This window comes from Rutilus rutilus, assembly GCF_951802725.1.
Source record: "Rutilus rutilus genome assembly, chromosome: 11".
In the NCBI taxonomy this organism is placed as follows: domain Eukaryota; kingdom Metazoa; phylum Chordata; class Actinopteri; order Cypriniformes; family Leuciscidae; genus Rutilus; species Rutilus rutilus.
Genome location: NC_140216.1, coordinates 12210604 through 12235144, shown reverse-complemented (window position 1 = coordinate 12235144; position 24541 = coordinate 12210604). Strand labels below are relative to the sequence as shown.

Here is a 24541-nt window from a genome sequence, read left to right as displayed (position 1 = left end):
AAAGCATAGATTAGGTGTTTATTTACAAAAAATTAATCTTGAACAACCTGTTTTGTGAGTCTTCTTATGTATTTCACAGAATTTGATACAATGAAAAAAGGTACACAATGATTCACAAATTGTGTTATTTGGTAAATCATTTATTTTACATTAATGTTATATCGAAACCAACATAATAAATATGCACCAGCCATTTTTGTTGTTGTTGTTGAATAAAGCAGTGACTCATTGTCTGTTTCAAGACATCTTTATCAGATTTACTAAAAGAAAAAAAGTATTCTTTCCATCTGGTTATTGGATGGCTTTAGTATTTGGTTGAAAGTGTCCATTAGACTTCTTTCCTTATTTCTTCCAAAGCCAAAAGTTGGTCCTCAATGTTCTTCAGCTCCTTCTCCATAGCTGTGATCTGGTTATTTTAGAACACACAAAAAAAATGCATGCAAGCTCCTTATTCAGCTGTTTATATTATTCTATTGACAAGAATGTAGATTTCTCATGGGATATACAGAATGAAGCATGAAGTGCATGCATAAACATTTTAAAGCACATAAATACATGTGCATAATCTCATATTGAACTTTAATAACACAAAATAAAATATGTTTTCTGTTGAAAATGGAATTTCAACAGTGTGTGAAAACAGTGTGCAATGAGGCTTGCAAGGAAACCTCATGCATTTCAAATAACATAGAAATCTGGATGACTAGCTATTTAAATTTGGTTTTAAAATATCTTTCTCACGTAGAGGTGGATGAATCTTACAAAGAAAATCCATGTCATATTTAACCTCTGGAATTGAAAGGAATTACCAATGAAGTCTAATTGTCATTAGATGAACACAAAAAAAATATTAGATTACATTATTAGCATGATGTGCATTATGATTGCATGATGCTTTTACAATTAAAATAAAATATAATTGTTTGCATCATTATAATGACAAAATAATGCCACAATGCAAAAAAGAAAAGGTCTTACAATAGGCTTCATTGTGTAAGATGGCCTGTACAGATTTTGTGAGGTAAAACTTCCCATTATCCTCTGTGCTCACCTTATTCTCTGTCTCTTTTCTGACTTTATCAGGTACTTTTTCTGTGTAGTTGGGCACGTATGTCCGAGCGAGGGCTTGCTTGAGTTTGGAAGCCAGCTTTTCTCTGCGCTGAGAGAGAAGAGCTCTCTGTTTGTCAGCATTAATACCATTCTACATTGACAAAGAAAGAATGAGACATCAGCAGTGTGTATATATAGAAGCATCCTTACTTTAGAAAGGAAAATCTTATTCTGCATTACCTGAACACTGAGATGCAAGCAGATGGAATGATCCACCACCCCTACGGCACTGGCCTTAGGTGGAGGGGAGTCAGCGAAACCTCCCTCTGGACAGTGCAGATGAAGCGCTGAGATTCGGCCCAGCGTGCAGATAGCAGATCTGAAGTGGAGAAGAGTCTCAGCCTGATCTGGTCCACACACTGCCCACACTAGAAGACACAACTATTATAGATCACATGATGAAAGATTTAATCGACTATACACTAACCGGCCACTTTATTAGGTACACTTGTTCAATTGCATGCTAATGCAAATATCTAAACAGCAAATGACATGGCAGCAGCTGAATGCATTTAGGCATATAGACATGGTCAAGATGATCTGTTGAAGTTCAAACTGAACATCAAAATGGGGAAGAAAGGTGACTTTGTTTAAGTGACTTTGAACGTATCATGGTTTCCTGTTCTTAGCTGACAGGAGTGTGTTCTTCTGCTGCTGTAGCCCGTCTGCTTCAAGGTTCGACGTGTTGTGCGTTCAGAGAAGCTTTTCTTCATACCTCAGTTATAGCGAGTGGTTATTTGAGTTACTGCCGCTTTTTTTATCAGCTCGAACCAGTCTGGCCATTTTCCTCTGACCTCTGGCATCAACAAGGCATTTTCACCCACAGAACTGCCACTCACTGGAGATTTTCTCTTTTCAGACCATTCTCTGTAAACCCTAGAGCTGGTTGTGTGTGAAAATCCCAGTAGATCAACAGTTTCTGAAATACTCAGACCAGCCCGTCAGGCACCAAAAACTGAGGCTACTATTTACACAGGCTTACCAAAATTGAACAATAGAAGACTGATGAGTCTTTCAGATGGTAGGATCAGAATTTGGCATAAACAACATGAAAGCATGGATCCATCCCTCCTTTATCAACTGTTCAGGCTGCTGGTGGTGGTGTAATGGTGTGTTGGATATTTTCTTGGCACACTTTGGGCCTCTTACCAATTGAGCATCATTTAAACGTCACAGCCTACCTGAGAATTGTTGCTGACCATGTCCATCCCTTTATGACCACAGTGTGCATCTTCTGATGGCTACTTCCAGCAGGATAACGCATGTCACAAAGCTCAAATCATCTCAAACTGGTTTCTTGAACATGAAAATGAGTTCACTATACTCAAATGACCTCCACAGTCACCAGATCTCAGTCCAATAGAGCACATTTGGGATGTGATGGAACGGGAGATTCGCATCATGGATGTGCAGCCGACAAATCTGCAGCAACTGTGTGATGCTATCGTGTCAATATGGACCAACATCTCTGAGGAATGTTTCTATAACCTTGTTGAATCAATGCCACAAAGAATTAAGGCAGTTCTGAAGGCAACACCAAAACAGTGTTAATTTAGTATCACTGAGACACTATTATAGATTTGATTAGTTATATAGTTTTATGCGTCTATAGCTTTTTCTAATATTTATTTCAGTTTTTCAGTTTAGTAAATCGAGTTATAAGGTTTATTTTAACGTTTTATTGTATTTTATTTCAGTTAACATTTATTTTATTTCAAGAAACAATTTTTTTTTTATGGTTTGTTTTAGTTAACAATAATAACCCTGACTGAAAATATAATATAATATAATATAATATAATATAATATAATATAATATAATATAATATAATATAATATAATATAATATAATATAATATAATATAATATAATATAATATAATATTATATAATATTATATAATATTATATAATATTATATAATATAATGTTAATTCAAAATATTAATAAATGCTATAAGAATATATAAAATAATATTCAAATATTACTTCAAAGTTTAGCAGTAGTGATACTTGCCTTTGCAAACACAGCTACCAAAACTAAAACATTAGCGTGAAGTAAAAAAACCTGAGATTTTCTCACAGTCAGGTCTTTCCTTTGTCATCTGGCACTGGGCCCTCAGTAACCTCGCCACTCTGACAACTTCCTGTACCACAGAGAAGTCTGCTTCCTCCTTGGGAAAGTACCAGTGCTCCTGTGGTGAAGGAGGAGATTGAAAAGAGTTGTTTTGTGTCAAAAAGAGAACAGCATGTTCTCAGTCAGGGAGCAGTTTGTGTTTCTGACTGGCTCACCAGCTGTGAGGTCTTTGGGTAGGGCTGCACACACAGGCTGGTAGAGGTCCCGTCAGAGTCACCGTAAGGTACGAGTCTCTGCCACATCTCCTCTGTGAGGAACGGCATAAAGGGCGAGAGGAGAGCGAGAGAGACGGACACGCTGTGATACAACACAGACGTGGCCACCTGCTTTTCTCGAACTCTCTGTTCCTCACTATCAGAGCCTTCACGTTTCAACACCGGCTTGATGCTTTCCTGAAGGAGTCAGAGAAGAACAAAAAAGCCAGTTTAGGGAGGAAACTCATCAATCAATGATTGTAAGATCCATCAGATCATGACAGCACTGCAGTGCAGATCATACTCACCAGATAGACGTCACACAGACTGTGGAGCCAGAAAGAGTGCAGTGCAGACGTGACCGTGTGGAGCTCGAAGCTCTCGAAACCCTGCTCACACTGCTGAACTGTGCTGTAGAGACGCGAACATATCCACCTGTCCATGCTGGATAATGGATAGGTCTGAGAGACAAATTGAGAAAAATATTTAAAATCAATATTAGTAGTTATTCAATGTCGGTATTTAGGATCTACAGATTCAGTCAAATTTCAGACTCGATTTACAGTACTGTTACAAATTTTGGGGTTGGTAAGATTTTTTAAAATGTTTTTGAAAGAAATCTCTGAATTTATTTGAAAATTCAACTATACTTGAAAATGTCATTTATTCCTGTGATGTTAAAGCAGAATTTTCAGCATCATTACTCAGTCTTTAGTGTCACACGATACTTCAGAAATCTGTCTAATATGCTAATTTGCTGCTCAAGAAACATTTATTATACATTTTAAAGGGATACTCTTCTTTTTTTTGGAAATAGGCTCATTTTACAACTCCCCCAGAGTTAAACAGTTGAGTTTTGAGTTGGGTCTGGCGGTACCACTTTTAGCATAGCTTAGCATAGATCATTGAATCGGACAGGACCATTAGCATCTCTCTAAAAAAAATGACCAAAGAGTTTCGATATTTTTCCTATTTAAAACTTGATTCTTCTGTGTTACATCGTGTACTAAGACCGACGGAAAATATAAAGTTGCGATTTTCTAGGCTGATATAGCTAGGAACTATACTCTCATATAAACAGAAATTTGAACATTTAAAATTGTAACATTATAAATCTCTTTATTGTCACTTTTGATCAATTTAATGCATCCTAGCCGAATAAAAGTATTAATTCCTTAAAAAAATTAAATCTTACTGACCCCAAACAAAAAAAATATCACAGCAAATAAAGAATTCGCACAAATACTCAATGATTTCACTTAATATGTTCTCAAAATTCCCTTAACGCAAAATGTGCACTATAACAGGCTGCCAGTAGATTTTCTAACTGACATAATCACACTGTGGAGGAAACACAGTTATCAACTGATAATCTCAGTGAAGATCTGTCACTTCATCCTTCAAATGGATTTTCTGCCATTTGCTCCAACAAGTCATTTAGCACTGGCACTGTTCTTCTTCCTTTATGATTTAATCTCATTAAACCGAATGAAAGCAGAAGAAAGAATGTGAGGTTCAGGACAAAATACAGCATGAGATAAAGCGTTTTCTTCATCAGAACCTAAATTCAATCAGAACAGGAGGATGAAGATCATTAAATCATGTTGGTATTATGCAGTGAGCTGGATCCGTCTGAGATTCGACGGGTTGTTTTATTGTTATATACATTTGCTGTCGTACCTCTGCTAATGATGTCGGTAAACTTGCATCATGCAACGTGGCGAGGGTGAAGCGCACCGCCTGCCACATCTTATTACAGAAATGTCTACAGCTCAGCACATGAGACACAGACAGGCTGATGTCCTCTCCTGAGACAGGATTTGAACAAAACATCAGCGTAGGGAGTGAAGAACTCTGGGTATTTCTGATCGTAAGGTTTGATTACAGGACTCTGTAATGAGGGCGACTTACCCTGGGCTTTGTAAGAGCAGAGAGCAAACCTCAAAGCGTCTGTCCCGCACTCTGGAATCCCTTTGGGGAAATCTTTTTTCTGTAGAAAGGACAGGAAATGAGGTGAACCTGCTCAGTTGGGAACGACTGGATCACTGGAATAGAGAGAGCCTCGCACTGACCTGAGCCTCCATGGCAACAACGCTTTCTCTCGGATCCAAGTTTCCTTCTCTGACTTTCTCTTGAAGTCTCTACAGAGATCAAACCAAGAAAATGAAGTCCTCATGAATAAATGGTGATTAGAACATTAGCTGTTTCAAATAGTAAGATTTCACAATGGATTGGCTGTGCTTTCAAATTGAGTGGAGTCAGTTCTGCCCTGAGGCCTATTGAAGACATCTGACTGATAGCTGTTCACTGCCAGCTGTACAAAGACTTGTTATATTCATTAATACGTTTGAATTATTCTTTTTATTAATATACTGAGAATTTAGTGTTTGTAGGAACTAAAAAGGGAAAGGAGAAAAAAACACAGGCATAGAAAGGGTTTTAAAAGTTTTCAAATCAAGTGTAATGGCTATGAAACTACACTAATGTATAAAAAAAAAATCTGCCAAGACATTTTTTCCAAAATATATTCCTGTGATATGTGATATGTATTATTTATATACTAAAAGCTAGTTTTGAATTAACATTTATTGTTTACATTTTCAGTTTTTATTTTCAACTAAGTTTTAGTAATTTTATTGTGTTTTTGTAATTTTTATTAGTTTTTTTTTATATATATATTTCCCTTTAGCTTTATCTTATTTTTAAGGGGCAACTTAAACTTATTTCTTTTCAGTTAGCCGACAAGGCAACTAAACTTTTTAAGTTTACGCTTTTCATCTAAATAATATTTTGTTATTATTATTACCTTTATTTCGATTCATGAAAATATTTGAAATAGTTTTAGTCAACATTCACAACACTGGTCTATTCTCACTGAATATAAAGACAATTATTTATAAAATTCTCTGTAAAAATAGATTTCTCTGTTAAAATGGGAATTTTGAGGCTTTTAGTCCATGTTTTTTAGTTGGGGATCCACTAATATAAAAATTCTGGCTGATATCATAAGCCAATAATTATTTTCATGTTATGGCTAATTACCAATAAAAGGCTAATATTAAAATGTAATACTATTTTGTCTAAATAGTAGACTAAAATCAATCATTTAAATGCTACAAGTTAAATTAGGAATCACAACTTTATCATATAAAGAATGAAAATGGATATTTATTCTGAGATTTGCAGCAGTGTTGATAAATTATTTGCGTTTCTAAATATTAACTTCAAATGTGTTAAATGATGGCAAAGGTTAAGAATGAGAATGCACAATTAAATATAAGATATTTATAAACTAAAACAATCTTTAATATCGGGACAGCTGTATTGTGCATCCCTAGTATTAGTTTCGAGGCCATCCATGTATTAGCACACTCCTACTGTAAAAGCTGACTAAATAAAAATTTTGCAAATATAATCATTTAACATTTGCCTTCCAGAGACATGGACCAAGTTTATTTATGACTCATCGCACTCAGGCATTTTTATCCAGTTAAATGCTCTCCTGTATAAAAAAGCCCCTCCCACTAACACAACCTGTAATTAACTAGCAATAACAATAGCAAATTATGTATGTATTAATGAGATACTACTATAGTTTTTATTAATATTTTGAATCAGCTATTATTTCCCGTTTTCATTTTAATTGAGCGAAGTGGTTGACTAATCACAACACACTGGTCTAGCCGACCAATCAGAGCACACTGTGCTTTCGAGGGAGGGGCTTCATAGAGACAGGAACTAAACAGAGCGTTACTGACAGACTGGAAAGAGTCATTGTCAAAGTTTTGAACATTGAAAACCTATTCTAGTAGACCCCAAAAACAAAATAGGTATAATAGGTAACCATTAAAAAATAAGACAAGCCGTTTGATTTGCAACACCCAAAATTTCCAGTTTCAAAAGTACATGCATCAATAAAACATCTTAACATCAATATATGTTTTGCATGTGGTTAAAATAGGCCTTCAGGCTGAGAGTATGTGTGTATACCTCCAAAGATATCCCTGAGATGACATCAAGAGGGTCAATGACATTTCCTAAAGATTTACTCATCTTCCGCCCATATTTATCTCTCACCAGAGAGTGAAAAAGCACCTGTTTCAGACAGTGATGGAGAAGTGAGAGAAAGAGAAATAAAAGAGTCAGAGCTGCACTAAACTTTTAAGACATTTTGATGGCAAAATAGATGGTAACATTTCTCAGTGACATTTTGGATACTTTTGGTATATGACGCACAACGCAATATAAAATTTCCAATTCCTGCCAACCTTACGATATGACATTTAGAGTTATGAGCTCAGCAATAAGCCATCAACACAACCTGTTTAAAGGGCAGCTGGCCTGTCAGCTCTCTTCCCAGCATCACCATCCTCGCTACCCAGAAAAAGATGAGGTCACTTCCTGTTTCCAGAATGGAATTGGGGTAGAATTGGTTTAGGTCCTCTGTCTGAGAATAGAGAGTCAGATCAAAGCATGTTCATCTCCACATATTAAAATATAGGTGTTTTTTTCATGACGGTGAGAGAAAAATGGACTATAAAATGAACCTGCTCAGGCCAGCCAAGCATTGCAAATGGAAAGAGACCAGAAGAGAACCAAGTATCCAGCACATCTGGGTCTGAAACAAACAAACACATGGTTGATTTGTGAGCAAGTAATCAGTTTTAAGATCAGCTTTACAAAACGAATAATTCTGACTCTAAAAGTCACATTTGCAGTCATTGTAAAATAGTTGATTGTATAATATAATGTTTCATAAGAGTAGCCTAAATTAATATATTTCATGTCTTCTGACGCCATATGACAGATTTGTGTGATCAAAGTTTAATTTGTTGACTAAAAACTCTCAAATTTCATTCATGTGATTTGAATAAATGCATATTCAAATTAGGTGTGTCGCGATCAGCTGTATACAAAAACCACATTACTGAGGACAAACCTGATGTGACATTTTAATATGTGTGAACGTGAACAAGATTTAAAAGCTTGTGTCTGAAAATAAAAAAATATCAATGAATTATTTAACTTTCAGTAAATAATTTACATTTGTTTTCTTTTCACACAAAGCTGACAGAGGACTATATAAAGCATGAGTCATATAAACAAATTTTAAGGTACTTTTTGTCACTTGGGGCTTGACAGTCCTGGGTGACCATTCACCCTATTTTATGAAAAAGATCAGCTTGTATATTCTGCTAAATGTCTTTTTTTAGCTCCACGGAAGAACAAAAATCATACAGGTTTGGAACAACAACTCAAATGAGCTGCCATTCCTTAATATCTGTTCTTCAATATTTCTTCCATTACTGTAATATACACTAACATTCAAAAGTTTGGGTCAGAACAATATTACTTTTATTCAGCAAGACATTTATGATGTTACAAAAGATTTCTATCTCAAATAAAATCTTTTAACATTCCATTCATCATATAATCCTCTATCATGGTTTCAAAAAAAATATTAAGCAGCACAACTGTTTTCAACATTGATAATAATAAGAAATGATCCTTGAGCACCAAATCAGCATAGAATGATTTCTGAAGGATCATGTGACACTGAAGAATGGAGTACTGATGCTGAAAAATCTGCTTTTCTATAACAAGAATAAATAACATTTTAAAACATAATAAAATAGAAAACAGTTCTTTTTAAATAATAATAATATTTCAAAATTTTTGATTAAATAAATGCAGACTTGGTGAGCATAAGAGGCTTCTTTCAAAAACAGAAAAAAAATCTTAAAAGACCCCAAACTTTTGAAAAGTAGTCTAGATTATGAGTAGCAAAACAGAAGTGTGATTCATGTCAACTCTATGATAGTCACCCTGTGTGAGTGTGATGACATCAGGATTCACCCCAAACTTCACAGCCGCACGATGTCGAGCCTCCGCAGCACTCCTGCCCCAAACCCACTGCTCCTGCTCGAGACAGTAAACAACCGTCAAAGCTTTCGTCAAAACCTCACACAATACGATCAGGCCTAATCACGGACACATTATGGTGGAGCAAGTACATTAAAGGTCATCTTTGGGCTATAGATTCAGATTTTATGATAGTCCCCCACCTCTTCTGTGTCCTTTGAGTTTTGCAGAGTCACTCGATAGGCTGGAATCTGATGACCCCACCAAAGCTGTCTGGAAATACACCAATCACTGCAAGGAGATATAAATTAAGTTATAAAAAAATCGTATTCAAGCATGTAATTGAAAAAATATTACCAGAAGAGTATAACTGTTCATACAGACATGACCCTAAACCAGCCTAATTATACAGTCTCCTTAAGACTCACTGAGTAGTCAAATTCAGACAACCTACAAAATAGTCCATTTTAAAAATCAAGCTTTGCATATGTAAGAAAGATTTATGTAGTGTGGATATAATTAGGCTAACCTGATGTTGGACAGCCAGCTCTTCCACATTTTTGAATAAAAGTGAGGAGTTATCTGTAGATCCCCTTCTTCCACTGCCTAAAAAGAGTATTTACATGGGATGTCAGTGTGTAAGTTAACAAAATCATCAAAAAGAATGATCGCATTTCAGTGGCAAATTAAAGGTTTGTACACCATCATTGACCAGTAACAGGAATATGTACGCATTTGATATCGCTCGAGGGACTATGGACAGGGACAGTTATTAAACCACAAGCATGTCAATTCAAGGCCATGTAAACAAAACCAGGATTATGACATTTTAACTGTACATGTGCATGACTGTTCGATTACTTTGGTGAAGGTAATATTTTCAATGTTTTCGAAATAAGTCTCTTATGCTCACCAAGGCTGCGTTTATTTGATCAAAAATACAGTCAAAACAGTAATATTGTGAAATATTTAACATCCATTTTCTGCTTTACTATATTTTAAAATGCTTCTCAAGAAACATTTCTGATTATAATCAATGTTGAAAGCAGTTATGCTGCTTAATATTTTTGTGGAAACCATGATTCATTTTTTTCAGGATTCTTCTATGAATCTTTTGATGATTCTTTGATGTTAAAAAGAACAGCATTTGTTTGAAACAAATAATGATCTACTGTTACATTATAAATGACTTCACTGTCACTTTTGATAAATGTAATGCATCATGCAACCTTAACCCTAAACTTTATATAACTATGAGTAATATATAAATTATTAAATATATAAATGTGATTTAGTTATTAGTCTTATTATAATAATAATAATGTGTAATTATTAAGACATAGCAGAAAAACTGTATCCGTCCCACATACTGTGTGGTTTAGCGTATCAGCACAATTTATATCTGATGTAACCACACATTTAAAACACACTCACTCACTTGAACTGCTTTTTTGCCCATTTCCTGACAGCGTACAAACCACTGTTTCTTCAGCAATGGTTCAATGACATCTCCAGAGCGGCTATGTGGGAGGAATAAAATCAAGACAGGACATAAGGTCAAAGACTACTGGTATTTTTTTTAGTCAAATAATAATAAAAAAAGCTGCCAAAAATGTTTTAAAGGAATGGTCTGCGTAAGTACACAAAAATGTGGTGCAATATAGACAGATGATAATTCAGCAGCCTGTAATTATCTCAGAAGTGAGAAGATTGGGAAGAATTTACTGGTTTGGGGTCAAATTTACTGTGGTTTACCTGCAGATTGGTAATGACATGGGATGATCCTTCTTTCCTCTGAACAGATTCCTCTCCATCAGCGCAGTAATTACTCGTTCCCTGGCATCAAAGCGTTTAACACCCTAAAAGACAGATGCATACTTTACACGCTCAATATCCATTCCGTCAAATATAGACACACCTTAAGGCTAAAGCTGTCATTATCATTCATTTGTTGATGGCGATTAATCATAATGCATATAAATACAAAGAATGATTTAATTGTTATTTTATTTTCAGTGACTTCCCTATCATCTTCCAAAGAAGATCACTTTCCATTTAGTTTTCCTTTCTGGAACTCAGTCAACTCAATTATTACTACTAATATTATGCATAATTATATTATATTATATTATATTATATGTGACCCTGGATCACAAAACCAGTCACATGGGTCATTGTTTTTAAAATTGAGATTTATACATCATCTGACAGCTGATGAATGAATAAATAAGTAAATGTTTTATATATTTACGGTAGAAAATTTACAAAATATCTTCATGGAACATGATCTTTACTTAATATCCTAATGATTTTTGGCATAAAAGAAAAATCGATAATTTTGACCCATACAATGTATTGTTGGCTATTGCCACAAATATACCCATGCGACTTGTGACTGGTTTTGTGATCCAGGGTCACATATAATATAAATTTATATTATATTATATTATAATAAAATATTATATTATATTATACAATAGTAATACATTTTATGTGATCATTTCTTTACTTCTTGCAGTATTTTAACCCCGAGAAACCTAAGCATTGACATTAATAATGTATTTTCTTCTCAATTTAAAATTAATCTCAGGAAGTCGATAAGTTAGCATATTCAATATTGATTTTTAAGCACATTTAGGCTTTGGGTTGATATTGGTAACAGGTTTGCAGGTCTGCATAATTACAATCAAATATGCTTTAACATTCTAGACCAGTTTTCCTCAAGCCAGAAGGCTAAACTGTGGATATGTTAATCTCAGAGCCCTTTCAAACTTGTTAGTTTCATGATATTGACATATACATACAGCCCGCTGACCTCCTGTAATACAATATGTTAATGCATATATAGAGGCCTGCTCTACAGTACAGATTCTTTGACCTTTACAAAGTCTTTCCAGTGAACAAACCTTCAATATGTTCATCAGTTTCACGATCCTCACTGACCCCTGTAATATATACTGAAGATGCACATTTAGTTTGACCTTTTTTTTTTTTTTTTAAGTCTTGCAGCAAGCTATGTTTCTCTCAGAGGCCTCTAACACTCAAAACTGAATAGGTTTCATTGTGTGAATAATATAGATCAAAGCTGAGAACTAAAAGCCCATTCACACCAAGGATGATAACTACAGCGATAACTATAAGCATAAAATTGTAATAATCGTTGTTATTCCATGAGAATATGGAAGTTAACACCACAACTATAACAATAGTGACAGAGAGGAACAATATCTTTGGAATCACTTTCAGAATGTTTTTTTTTTAGCTGATGAATGATAAAAACATTGACATTAAATCAGAATCCATCCAAATTTAAAACTGCAAAGTGTGTTCTAATACAGTTATTATAATTATCGTTATATTTATAAGCATAGTTATTTACTTACCCATTCACACCAAGTTAAGCACTGAGTACTGTTTTTTTTTTTTTTTTTTTACAATTAGAAAAAATGTCTCTCAAGTTGATGTCTTAGGGGATATAATCATTTGGAAACACTTTACAATAAGATTCCAGTTGTTAACAGTTGTAACATGAACTAACAATAAAAAAAATACTTCAAAAGCATTTATTAATCTCAGTTAACGTTAATCTCAACATTTACTAATACATTTTTAAAATCAAATTTTTTTTATTTACTAATGTTTCCAAAATGAATAAATACTGTAACATATGTATTGCTGATTGTTAGTTATTGTTAATGAATAAACAAACAATAAATAATGGGACCTTTAGTAAAATGTTACCAACAAGAAACAAATTATCTACAAATACTACAAGTACTATAAGTAAAAATAATCAAATAATTACTGAAATTACCCAAAAGTCTTTACCCATATTAGTAGAATATACAGTAGATATTATTTATTTGCAATAAAAACAAGGGATCCATTTTGCTAATAGGTTTTAACATTTATGGTGGTCGGATTAAACCTTGACTGTGAAACAGGAAGTGAAAATAAAATTAACCCAAATGTGCACAATGATCACAGTCATCCAAAATTATCCCATGATCAATAATTCAATAATTGTAATGAGGTGGTTGTGTAATAATTCTGAGGACAAAGTCACCATAAAATCTAAATACACAATTCAACTTTTTTAGGGAATATTCCAGTGTTTATCATCAATTATTTATCCGTGTACATTATTATTATTATTTTGATTTATCATCCATCATAATCCTTGAACTAAATAACTTGCCCTCCCTCTTGCAACGACATCTCTTTTCTTCTCTGATGATGTGTTTACTGATGCGAAGGTGCGACAACCTGTCACTCACATGACACGACAGCAATAGCAAGCCACAACGATTTAATGATTCAATCAATATCAATTTCCAATGGACAAAATCAAGTCCTGCCCTACATTTTTTAGTTCCAGAAGCCATCTCACTCGGATATTCGTCACAATAGAGAATAAAAGGTTGGTAAAGGTAAATTATAAAATGATCTCTGTACCTCTAGCCATTGGCCACAGACTGAGGTCATGGTCCCATCTCCTCCAATCACAGTGAGGTGTGGGAGTGAATGTCTCTGAGAGAGTAGGAAGTCAGTGTGGTCATGAGCTGGTGTCAATTTAACAGCACCTATGAAGGCAAAGTTGAAAGACTTTTAATTTTAATAGTGAAATTTCATTAGATTATCAGGCAAAAAAGGTCCATTTTCCACTGACAATAGTGTAGTTATGAAGCACCGCTCACACAGAAGTCACATTTAGTCCAAGCAGCTTTCTGTTGGTCAATGTGACATATCCAGAAATATTTCACCCTCACAAGAAATTCAAGACACATGAATTCCTATTAAAAAGACGGTATATTTCCGACAAACATTCACTGAACAACGGTAACAGTGATTGCACCTTAAGGCTGTATTCACGCAATGTGAACAGTCAAGGTGAAAACTGTCCAAATTTTACATCAATATTAAATGATTAACTGATTTTCCTTTGGCGTATATAGTCTCTCTATATTTTATTTATAGGTCTCTTTTGGAAAACGCTATCACAGATTTGTTCTTTTGCTATTGTAGCAAATGGGAATTAAAATGTATATTTGCTGTCGTCTTGCATGGAAATGTGGAAAGGGCCCATTTAACAATAAATATCCAGTTATCAGCAAATAAAATTAACCACTCATCTCCAAAAATATCATGCATAAACAGATGAAATACCTGTGCCAAATGTCATATCCACCATAGAGTCAGTGACAATAGGTAATAACCGCTCTGTGAATGGATGCCTGCAGTGTTTGCCATGAAGATCCTGAAGAGAAAAGAAGATTTTGGGCTTGAGCTCTGGTTGTAAAATGAAAATATTCAGTATTCTAGGACACAATAGTCCAGAAAATGAGCACACTATGTAGTACAAAAATATCTCATTCGAACACAAGTACAGCCATGATAAGTAATATGTGACCCTGGACTACAAAACCAGTCACATGGGTAATTTTTTTGAAATTGAAACCTGAAAGCTGAATAAATAAGCTTTCCATTGATGCATGGTTCGTTAGGATAGGACAACATTTGGCCGAGATACAACTATTTGATCACAAATAATCACAAATATACCCGTGCGACTTGTGACTGGTTTTGTGATACAGGGTCACATATCATAAGAAGAGTTGACAAGAAAATCCATTTGAAAACCATTATAACTTTACTTTATATCGAGGGTCATCAGGATGGACAGCAATGGCCACGTCTCCCAGCATCGTCTCTGGACGAGTGGTTGAAACGGCAACCTCTCTTTCTAAATAAAAGAAAGAAATAAACCACACCTTAGGACTAAAGGGGTGAAACAAAATCTCAAGAAATCGAGCAAACAGAAACAAGTCCACTTACCCTGTCCCTCCAAAGGATACGCAAATGTAACCATGATCCCAAACTCCACTTTCTGCTGATAGCCGGGAACAGACAGAAGAGTCCTGCCAGACAGCTCCTTTGAGTCCACCTTAACACATCAAACCATGCCTTAGTCTACAAGAAATGTGTGGCATTGCTAATGTTGTCAGACATTTTTTTGGGCCCAGTGATGCACCTCTATATCTGAGATGGCTGACTCTAACGCACAGCTCCAGTTGACCAGACCTTCGGAACGATAGATGAGCCCAGAGTCACACAACCTGACAAAAGCTTCAGTCACAGCACTGCTGAAACCCTATAGAGAAAAATGTAATGCTTAATACAATTTTGTAGACAAAATGTCTCCTGAGACGGATGAAAACTGCAGTCGATAAAGAAGTGCGCTTAATTGTATTGAATGTGTACGTCAAATCTTAAAAGTATATTTGGTTACATTTTATTTTAAGGTGACAGTTACTTTGTACTCAAATAAGTACTGGGTGATATTAATTAACTACATGTGATTACAATAGAGTTACATTTAAGGTTAGTTACTTGTAATTATGCATAATTTACTGTTATTACTATGGTAAATACATGAAGTAATGTGTAACAACGTCACCTTAAAATAAAGTGTTGCCGTAGATTTTAAACAAATCTGTAGTTGCAGATGCTATATTAATGGAATAAATGGCACGCACTTTCAACATTGACTAAAGTGTACTTTGTAATCCTGTCAAATTAAAAGTTTTCCTTTTAAGTACATTTTAAATCACTAGTTTTAATAATCCTTTGTCATGCATTATAAAAGTACACTTATTTTGATGTCTTGACTAACAGGCACATGTAAAGTACTTGATTATAAATTTGACTGTATTATTCAATATTACATTTAAAGTTAATATATTTTAAATGTACTACAATTCAGCTTAATCATAACAAATGTGATATTACAAATAGATTTAAATAAATGACAAGCAAGTTTCAATAGAAATGAGATTGAAGTACAGTATGCTTTAATTTACCATAAATGCTTATCAGTGTATTCGGCACAATTTAACCACATTTCAAAGACAATAGAAGTAGTTATAATATTACAAACAATGGGGTCTAAAAAAGCCCTCTAAAGATCAGCTAATTGTATTTAATATAAATGTAACCTATAATATATTTTTGTTTAAATGCAATTAAATGTAATTAAGTATCAGAAAATATTAAAAGTGTGAACTGAATGTATGTATATTATTTACATATATTATTTATATTAGTATGCTATTCTAAAAAAAGCCAATGTGTGAACTGAGAAAGTCCTTTTTATTACCGGGTCCATCGTAAAACAGGCTCTGCTCCAGTCAAGAGATGCACCTAGTTTTCTCAGCTGATGATAAATCTCATCCCCTTTTCTGTGAAAAAAAGAAAAAAAAGAAAAAACATTTAAAAGAAAAGACAGGAGGCCAAACATTTAAGTTGAATTAAAAAAGACGTCCCTAAAGAGTTACTGTATGGAAATGGATAATGTAATAGTAGCAATTGTACCATAAACAGGCGCGGAACCACTGAAAGGCTCTGATATTTATGGAATCGGATAAAAAAAATACGGTAATTGCAATGTTTTATCTCACAATTTTTACTTTTCATGCAGTTGAGAGATAAAAACTCACAATTATGGCCCTTTTTCTCAGAATTGTGAGATATAAACTTGAAATTCTTGGAGTTAATTTCTCACAACTGTGAGATATAAATATGCAATTGCTAATTATAAAGTGTTCATTTGCAGGAATCAGTTTTTGGACTTTATTTCTCGCGATCTTGCAAACTGTGAGATATAAACTGGCAATTCTAACTTTTTCTTTGAGTTATAAAGACCGAATTGCAAGATATAAACTTGAAATTCTTAGAAAAATATTTTCTTGCAATTCAGACTTTTTGATACTCAATTGCGAGTTTATTTCTCACATCTTTTTTACTTTATTTCTCACAATCTCGCAAACTGTTTTCTCTCAGAATTGTGAGATATAAACTCGCAATTGTGAGTAATAAAGTCTGAAATTGCATTTTTTTTTTTTACTTTATTTCTCACAATCTGGCAAACTGTGAGATATAAATTTGCAACTCTGACTTTTTTCCACAATTGTGAGATATTAACTTGCAATTCTGACTTTTTTTCTCACAATTGCGAGTTCATAACTTGCAATTCTGATTTTTTCCCCTCATAATTGTGAGATACTTTCATTTGGAACTTATAGAGTCTAAATTGCAGGGGGGAAAAGTCTGAATTGTGAGATCAAAAGGCGCAATTAACCGTTTTATTTTTTATTCTGTGGCAGAAACAAGCTTCCATATAGATATTTAAAGAAAAGAAGGACAACAAAAAAGGAGAGACAAAGACTCACTCATTTTTCCATCTCCAGACCTGTTTGAGGAACTCCTCTCTACCGTAGTCCTGTCTGCACTTCCCCTGTTCCCTCAACAGCTTCCTCTCCACCACAGACTATCACACACAGGCACAACAGAGAGTTTTCTGAACAGCTAATACACATAGAAAATGAAATCTCAGCATCATTAACAGATGTAGAGATGGGATACCTGTGTTGCAATTCCTGCATGGTCACAGCCTGGAACCCATAGCACCTTGTAGCCCTGCATCCGTCGCCTGAATTGAAAACATCATATTTTTTTCAAAATATTATAATATCCAAGATAATATTGAACTCTGACAAAGTGTCCATTTACAGAGATCTTATATATATAAGATCTCTATAAATGGACACTTTGTCAAAGTTCAATATTATTGTGTATAATATATGTATTGTTGATGTATGTTATGTTACTGAGTATTAATCAAAGAGTTTCTTAAAATGGTACCAGCGAGCCAAAGCATCTTCTATAGCCACTGTCAGTGCATGTCCGAGATGTAAAGTGCCGGTCACATTTGGGGGTGGAATACATAAGGAGAAATATTTATCAACAGAATGGGGCTGTTTACTCTGAAGAATAAGACACACAAAAAAAAACCTTGGTTAAAAACATTCTAATATGTGCAAAAACTAAGAACACTAACAAATGTATGTCAAAAAAGTTTGTAACATGCAATAATACATCCGCTCTACTAAAAGAACAAAGTCGGCACAGCTTATGCTCACCAATGCTGCATTTTTTTGATCGAAAATAGCGTAAAAACAGTAATTTTGTGAAATATTATTATAATTTAAAATAACTGAATATATTTTAAAATGTAATTTATTCCTGTGATGGTAAAGTTGAATTTTCAGCATCATTACTCCAGTCTTAAGTGTCACAAAATCCTTCAGAAATCATTCTAATATGCTGATTTACTGCTCAAGAAACATTTGTTAATTATAATAGTTATTTCATAATAGTTGAAAACAGTTGTGCTGCTTAATATTTTTGTGAAAAGCACGATAATTTTTTTTCAAAGATTCTTTGATGAATAGAAAGTTTTAAAAAAAGCAGCAACAGCATTTATTTGAAATAAAACTCTTTTGTAACATTATAAATGTTTTTGCTGTAATTTTTGATCAATTTAATGCGCCCTTGCTGAATAAAATAAATAAATCATTATTTTAAATAAATCCATTTATATGAATTCATCATAAAGAAGCAATAAACACACTGGTTGAAGTGCTGGTAATAAAAAGTTTCAGACATACTTTAGACAAATTGTTTATAGTTTAGACTTCAGACTATTTTATTGGATTAACAGATTATTGAAGAAGATAATAATGCATATAACTACTATAACAAAGCTATAACTGCTCCCTTACATGCTGCTCAGGACTGAAGAATCCCTGTTTCTCCCACCACTGATACCAGCCAAACTCCACATATTCTGGGCTGTAGGATTGTGGGAAGGGCAGAGTGGTGTCTAAAAGAGAGGATGTTTGGAAGAGTTACAGAGATAGGGATGATAGCATAGGCATCTATAATACGGTAACTGCATTAGTCAAACATAAACCACAACAGTGGAAAAACCATTCAGAACATCAATGCACAAGAAATAATATGAAGAGAAGGAGGAAAAACATTGTTACCTTTCTTCTCTCCAGGTAAGAGTGCTTCAGTGTAGGTTATTTTCTCTTTATCAGACCAGCTCAGGTCAACATCATTCACATCCTATAAGGGTTAAAGGGTTATAAGGCTCGAATGGTTTTAAACCATATGAAATGTGCACTGTTTTCATTATGAATAACCCACACTACTGAGTATGGCCTTCTCCCTTGCTCGTCTGCGTTTGGCTTTCTCAGCTTGTGTCCTGGGATGATGTGAAGGCTGTGTGTTGGATGGGGTTTGAGAGCAGAGTCTGCAAGCCCACGTGCTCCAGGCTTTCTGTAGATCTCTGCTCCAGATTCTGGGTGAAACCACATGCACAGTCTTCCACATGTCCTGAAATCTGGAGCGCTTAAGCATGAAACTAGTGTAAAAAGACAAACAAAATTTGACTAAATCATTGTAAACAATGATTTAATTTGTGTATCACATTTAAATTCTTGAGTAATAAAACAAAATAAAATTCTCAAACATTTTTTAGACATGACACCATGGTATTTTTTGCCATGTACTTTGGAGTCAGTGTTGTTAAATAATTCATTGCAGTGACCAATAATTGGTCACTGCAATAAAGCTGAAATAAAATAAAATATAAATATTAGATGAAAAACTCAAACTAAAAAAATAATAATAATATATATATATAGGAAGCATTCAATACAATGGTACAACAATACATGAAACAAACATGCAGGATCAAAGGTGTTTGATAGTGCTTTAAGCAATCAATGAAAGTTCGCCTTTATGAAAATATTATTAATAAATGCGTACTGCAACTTTATGAAAGGCATCCTTTACAGAATTCACACATAATCTTATCATCAGAGAAAAACTGCATTTTGAAAATGACAGATAAAAAGGAAGGTACCTTCACTAGATGTGTGCTATCACTGGGCGCAGACATATTGCGGATACGGCATTGATTTTTCCCAATGATATATTTAGGTTTTTAAATTCTTTATGACTTAGAAACACAAATGAGTGAGAAATCAAAAAGCTGTCAACAGTTAAATTTATATTAGAGGGGATTATATTTCCTTCTCGATATACAAGTTCTTGTAGCGTCCGCTGTTTCCCATCGGATAGTTTTTAGAGGAACACTCAGTGGTTGCGTCTCAAAAGCTAATGACCTGCCTATCTAGACAGCATTGCTACGCGTCAAGATTGCGTTGCTCTGTCTGAGATCATAACATTTTTGACGTGTTTCGAGTAAACAGCGTATTTAGGTATACAATTCAGCTGAGCTGACTTAAAAGACTTCTACAATGCCACAAATCCAGTCTAGGTAGTCAGCTCACTAGTTTTTTTGAAACACAGTCAACTTCAGAATGTGGTCCGTCCGTAAATGCGTCCTTCCGAGGAGTGATTAGACCAGTGCAAATTCATCTCATGCATTCATCTCAGATGCATATAGCGTCTAGCTCGACATTTTGACGCGACAACCAGCAACTGAATATTTGTTTTCTAATATTCTCTAACTTGAGACCAGACTTTCATCGATCGAACGCCTCTGGGAAGGTTTATTCGGGTTTCATCAGTGCTATGGCGGAGGTCCAACGTAACGTTACATCGAGTGAGACGATAACGGAGACCGTTCAGGTTCAGACGGGCACACCGCCTCCACCGCAGCAGGTATCCTGCCCTATTTACCGTAGTAGACACCATCACTAACCACACTTGCTCGGAATGATTCAGCTACAAGAGCTGAGGCCTCTTGTAATTAACTAAGTTAATCGTTTTATAGTTAGCATATCGACTAGTTTAAATAGACTAGCCAGATACCAGCATACGGCCTGTTTAGTAATCAACATGTTCAGCTGGGTTTATGTGCTCAACTGGTTTGGCAGTGTGTTATGATCTTAAGTTAATCCCCATCACAACAAAAATACACCTGTTAATGTTTTAGCCTGTTATAGACCTTAGAAAAATGTACCATGATAACCACCGTTTTCAGTTTAGTTACAACAACTTATGTTACTGCCTTCAAAAATTATAGAAAAATTGTGAGAGCATTTTACTGCACTTACTCAAAAAGTACTGGGAATTGTACCAATTATAAAACCATAAAACAAACAAACAATAAACGTTACTGTAGTAAACATTAAATAAACATTAACTGAATAAAATAAAATTTTATTTAAAAAAAAACGTATTTTTTTTCAACTAGTTGCCATGTTGCCAACATTTCTCATACTAAAATAAAATAAAAATAAAACTGAAATAAAAAAATTCATAATGTTTGACAAATAAAATATAGTTACATACAGGTTATACCACAATATTGAATGATTATTACCATAATTATATACCATAATACATGGTATTCTACTACAGTAATTTAAAGAATACATGGTGTTGCTGTGGTGTATGTCAAACAGACATTGTTTTAACCAAGGTACATAGTAAGATCCTATGTTAATTTATTGTGTTTTTACAGTAGTAGTTTTATAGCAGAAACTATGGTTGCCGTGATAGATTTAGCTATCATCAAACCTATTAACGGTTGCTTATATCCGAAACATCATTTACTAATGTCACTAAGGGGCCGTTTACTTTACACAACACCATTTTTAACTAAAAACGGAAACCTTTTAATGCTTTTTTGGCTATTAATTTACATGACAGCGCCATTTTGGGGGCCTGAAAAGGCAAACTTTTGAAAATGGGATTCAAAGTGCATGTTTTTGAAGACGATACCATTATTGTCTCCGTGTAAACTACAAAAACGTGAATTTGTGAAAACGGTGATGTCATGCTATATGCATGTAGTGTTTCTATACAAAGTGTTATCGCCAACTACTGGCCTGACAGCAGAATACAGCATTTTTAATAGTTTTCGCAGATCCATGTGAGCAGGGATCGTTTTGACAATGTTGTTGAAAAACATTTCCATCGTGTAAACGTGCCGTAATATTCTCCATATGATGGTTTCAGGAGGGAAGAAGCTTGACCATCAAGCTCAGGAAAAGGAAGACGGAGAAGAAAGTGGAGTGGTCCAGTGACACGGTGGACAATGAACATCTGGGCCGGAGGTCTTCAAAGTGTGAGTCAGGGTTTATTAGTGTAGATCTGGTGGTCTGAATTATGGATGATCATTTAATCTGTTTATCTATTGAGAATTTCTTCTAAAACATCAAAATCTGTTTAATACTTGGAAAAATGCTGTAGGACAGGCAGATCTGGGCCATTTCAAGTCTGCTTTAAAATAGCTGACCTTAAAAATTGGGTTTAGAACGACCTGCATCTGTTTAAAGCGGCCGATTGAATTTTTCCTTCCTTGAAATAGAACGTCCTCAGCTGATTTGTCTTTTTGCTGTCACTTTCTTCTAAAAACACTTTGATGTGTCCAGGTTGCTGTATTTACGAGAAGCCACGACAGTTCGGCGAGTCTTCCTCGGAAAGCGAGGGGGATGACGAGGAAGGCTGCGGAAGTGCGCATTGTGTTCTGGGACATGGGAGAAGAGGCAATGAACAGAGGGAGGGTGGTGGGACCACAGCACCACCTAGCTCTGGGGGAACAAACCCTCACTAGAAGTTAGTGGGAGAGCCGGTTTGGGGCGAAGGGTAACGGGCGGCACTACATTCATAATCCCTCATCCTCACTCACACTGAATTACATCACACCATCACTGGGTGTCCAAAGCTTTTTGATGAATGAAAGCTTGTAGAGCAATGCAATGTGATTCGTTTTCCCCGTGGTCATTAGTGTGATGACTTGGGGGAAGACTAAACGTTTTTTTTTGCGATCTGAATGCTGCGGAAAATTGATATTTGTTGTACATATGACATTGGTTTTTATTTCTTTTTGTGAAATCTATAGTTATTTGTTTGTGTTTAACAACTTGATCTTACCAGTTTTGTGTCCACAAACAATATTTTAATGAATTAAAAACCTTCAAATGTAATTCGGGAAGGTTATACCTCCGGATTAAATGCAGTATAAAAAAAAGGAATTTTATATCTTGCTGTGTCACATTTCTAGCAGCAGTATTTCTTCATATCACTTGATCACTTGAGGAAATTCAAGCGCAATAGGTGTTGTGTGCTATAGTGAATTCAAAAAATGGCAGATTTCAGGAACTCAACCCTTTGAATATATTTACAGGGGCACATTAAATCACCTCCATTAGTTTTCACAAGTTTGATTGCGTTTTAGTGAGGCTCCCCTCAAGACAATCAGGCCAGTAAGAAACTCGGCATGTACAAAGACATTAATGTGTTTAAAACGTAGTACAGTGGACAGAAACTTTTAAATACATTCTGAATGCGAGGTGAGAACGGCACCTTGATCATTACCCAACACTGAGGTAAATTAAAAAGCAGCAGTGATATACTGATCTGAAAACACATAGATTTGGCAATTATCCATTTTATTCTCATGTTTTACATGAAATCCAGGGGAAAATGTTTTGGTGTGTGTGATTGAGAAGATCACCCTGTGACGTGTAAGGTGCCTCATTTCATCCTGATCACGATGGCTGCTTTTATTTAGCAGAAATTGGTATAAAATCCAGCTAAAAGTGGGAGAGGTGCATGCCGTCAGCATGGTGTACAGTAGTTTGATTTGAGCTTTAAGGATTGATTATTTGTGGTTTGAAAGAGCACGGGAAGGTGCATGACTGAATGCCGGCCAAGAACAAAATGCGCATAGCATCATCTCTCCACCGATGTCAGATACAGTTTACAGTTGATTCCCATCAGGACCATCGCATCAGTCATCTGTATCCCAGCATTCACATGCATCTGTCGTCCCTTTACTGTGAACGCACCTGTATGTACATAGCAAAGGTCATAGAGTGGATTTAACATGAATAAACAGATGTTAAGTTATGTTCTTTATATCTATTAAATGCTTAATGGCAACCTGAATGTGTCGTCACTGTTTGACTCCCGTCCTGATTCTGTTCAGTTCTTATATGTACATTTATGTAATGATTCAGTTGATGCATTATTAATAGAAGCTTTGGTAAAACAGATTAGAGCAGTCATGTGTAAAATGACAATCATAATTTTAATATACATTAGCAGCATTGAATGGAGCTGTGGATCAATGTTGTTATTAACTAAAACTAATGATTTAAAAAAAATGACATTGCACAAATAAAATAACACTGCTGTAGATTTGTAGTTGGAACTGAGGTGCTCATTTGGATAATGTGTTCAAAATAAGGTAAATCCATAAACCCTAAAATGTTATTGTTAATCACAGCAGCCGTTTTTTTTTTACTGTAAATTTTGCAGTGGCACTTCCTGATCTCTTTCCTCTCTCTCTCCCTCACACACACAATTTAATATAATAAACATAATAATATTAGAAATATAAGGGAACTTAATCTGAA

At 34.8% G+C, this 24541-nt stretch overlaps 2 protein-coding genes across 2 annotated transcripts; one reads left to right on the top strand and one right to left on the bottom strand.

Annotated features, from left to right (window-relative positions):
• Window positions 1-119: 119 nt before the first annotated feature.
• vars2 (valyl-tRNA synthetase 2, mitochondrial) lies at window positions 120-20289 on the bottom strand. Its single transcript, XM_084422690.1, has 30 exons — window positions 20071-20289; window positions 19350-19566; window positions 19187-19268; window positions 18920-19020; window positions 18000-18121; window positions 17721-17787; window positions 17528-17625; window positions 16456-16537; window positions 15331-15450; window positions 15135-15243; window positions 14954-15042; window positions 14466-14556; window positions 13755-13882; window positions 11055-11158; window positions 10738-10819; window positions 9829-9905; window positions 9503-9590; window positions 9263-9356; window positions 7985-8055; window positions 7759-7884; window positions 7428-7532; window positions 5510-5578; window positions 5349-5427; window positions 5118-5245; window positions 3746-3898; window positions 3399-3635; window positions 3190-3301; window positions 1291-1478; window positions 1052-1201; window positions 120-406 (listed from the first exon to the last, which is right to left on the bottom strand). The coding sequence occupies exons 2-30, from the start codon at window positions 19560-19562 to the stop codon at window positions 329-331; spliced, it is 3243 nt and encodes a 1080-aa protein (XP_084278816.1). The 5' UTR covers window positions 19563-19566; window positions 20071-20289; the 3' UTR covers window positions 120-328.
• On the top strand, window positions 20276-24065 carry ppp1r11 (protein phosphatase 1, regulatory (inhibitor) subunit 11). The gene is made up of 3 exons (XM_084422691.1): window positions 20276-20834; window positions 22137-22245; window positions 22553-24065. The coding sequence occupies exons 1-3, from the start codon at window positions 20745-20747 to the stop codon at window positions 22732-22734; spliced, it is 381 nt and encodes a 126-aa protein (XP_084278817.1). The 5' UTR covers window positions 20276-20744; the 3' UTR covers window positions 22735-24065.
• The last annotated feature ends 476 nt before the right edge of the window (window positions 24066-24541 follow it).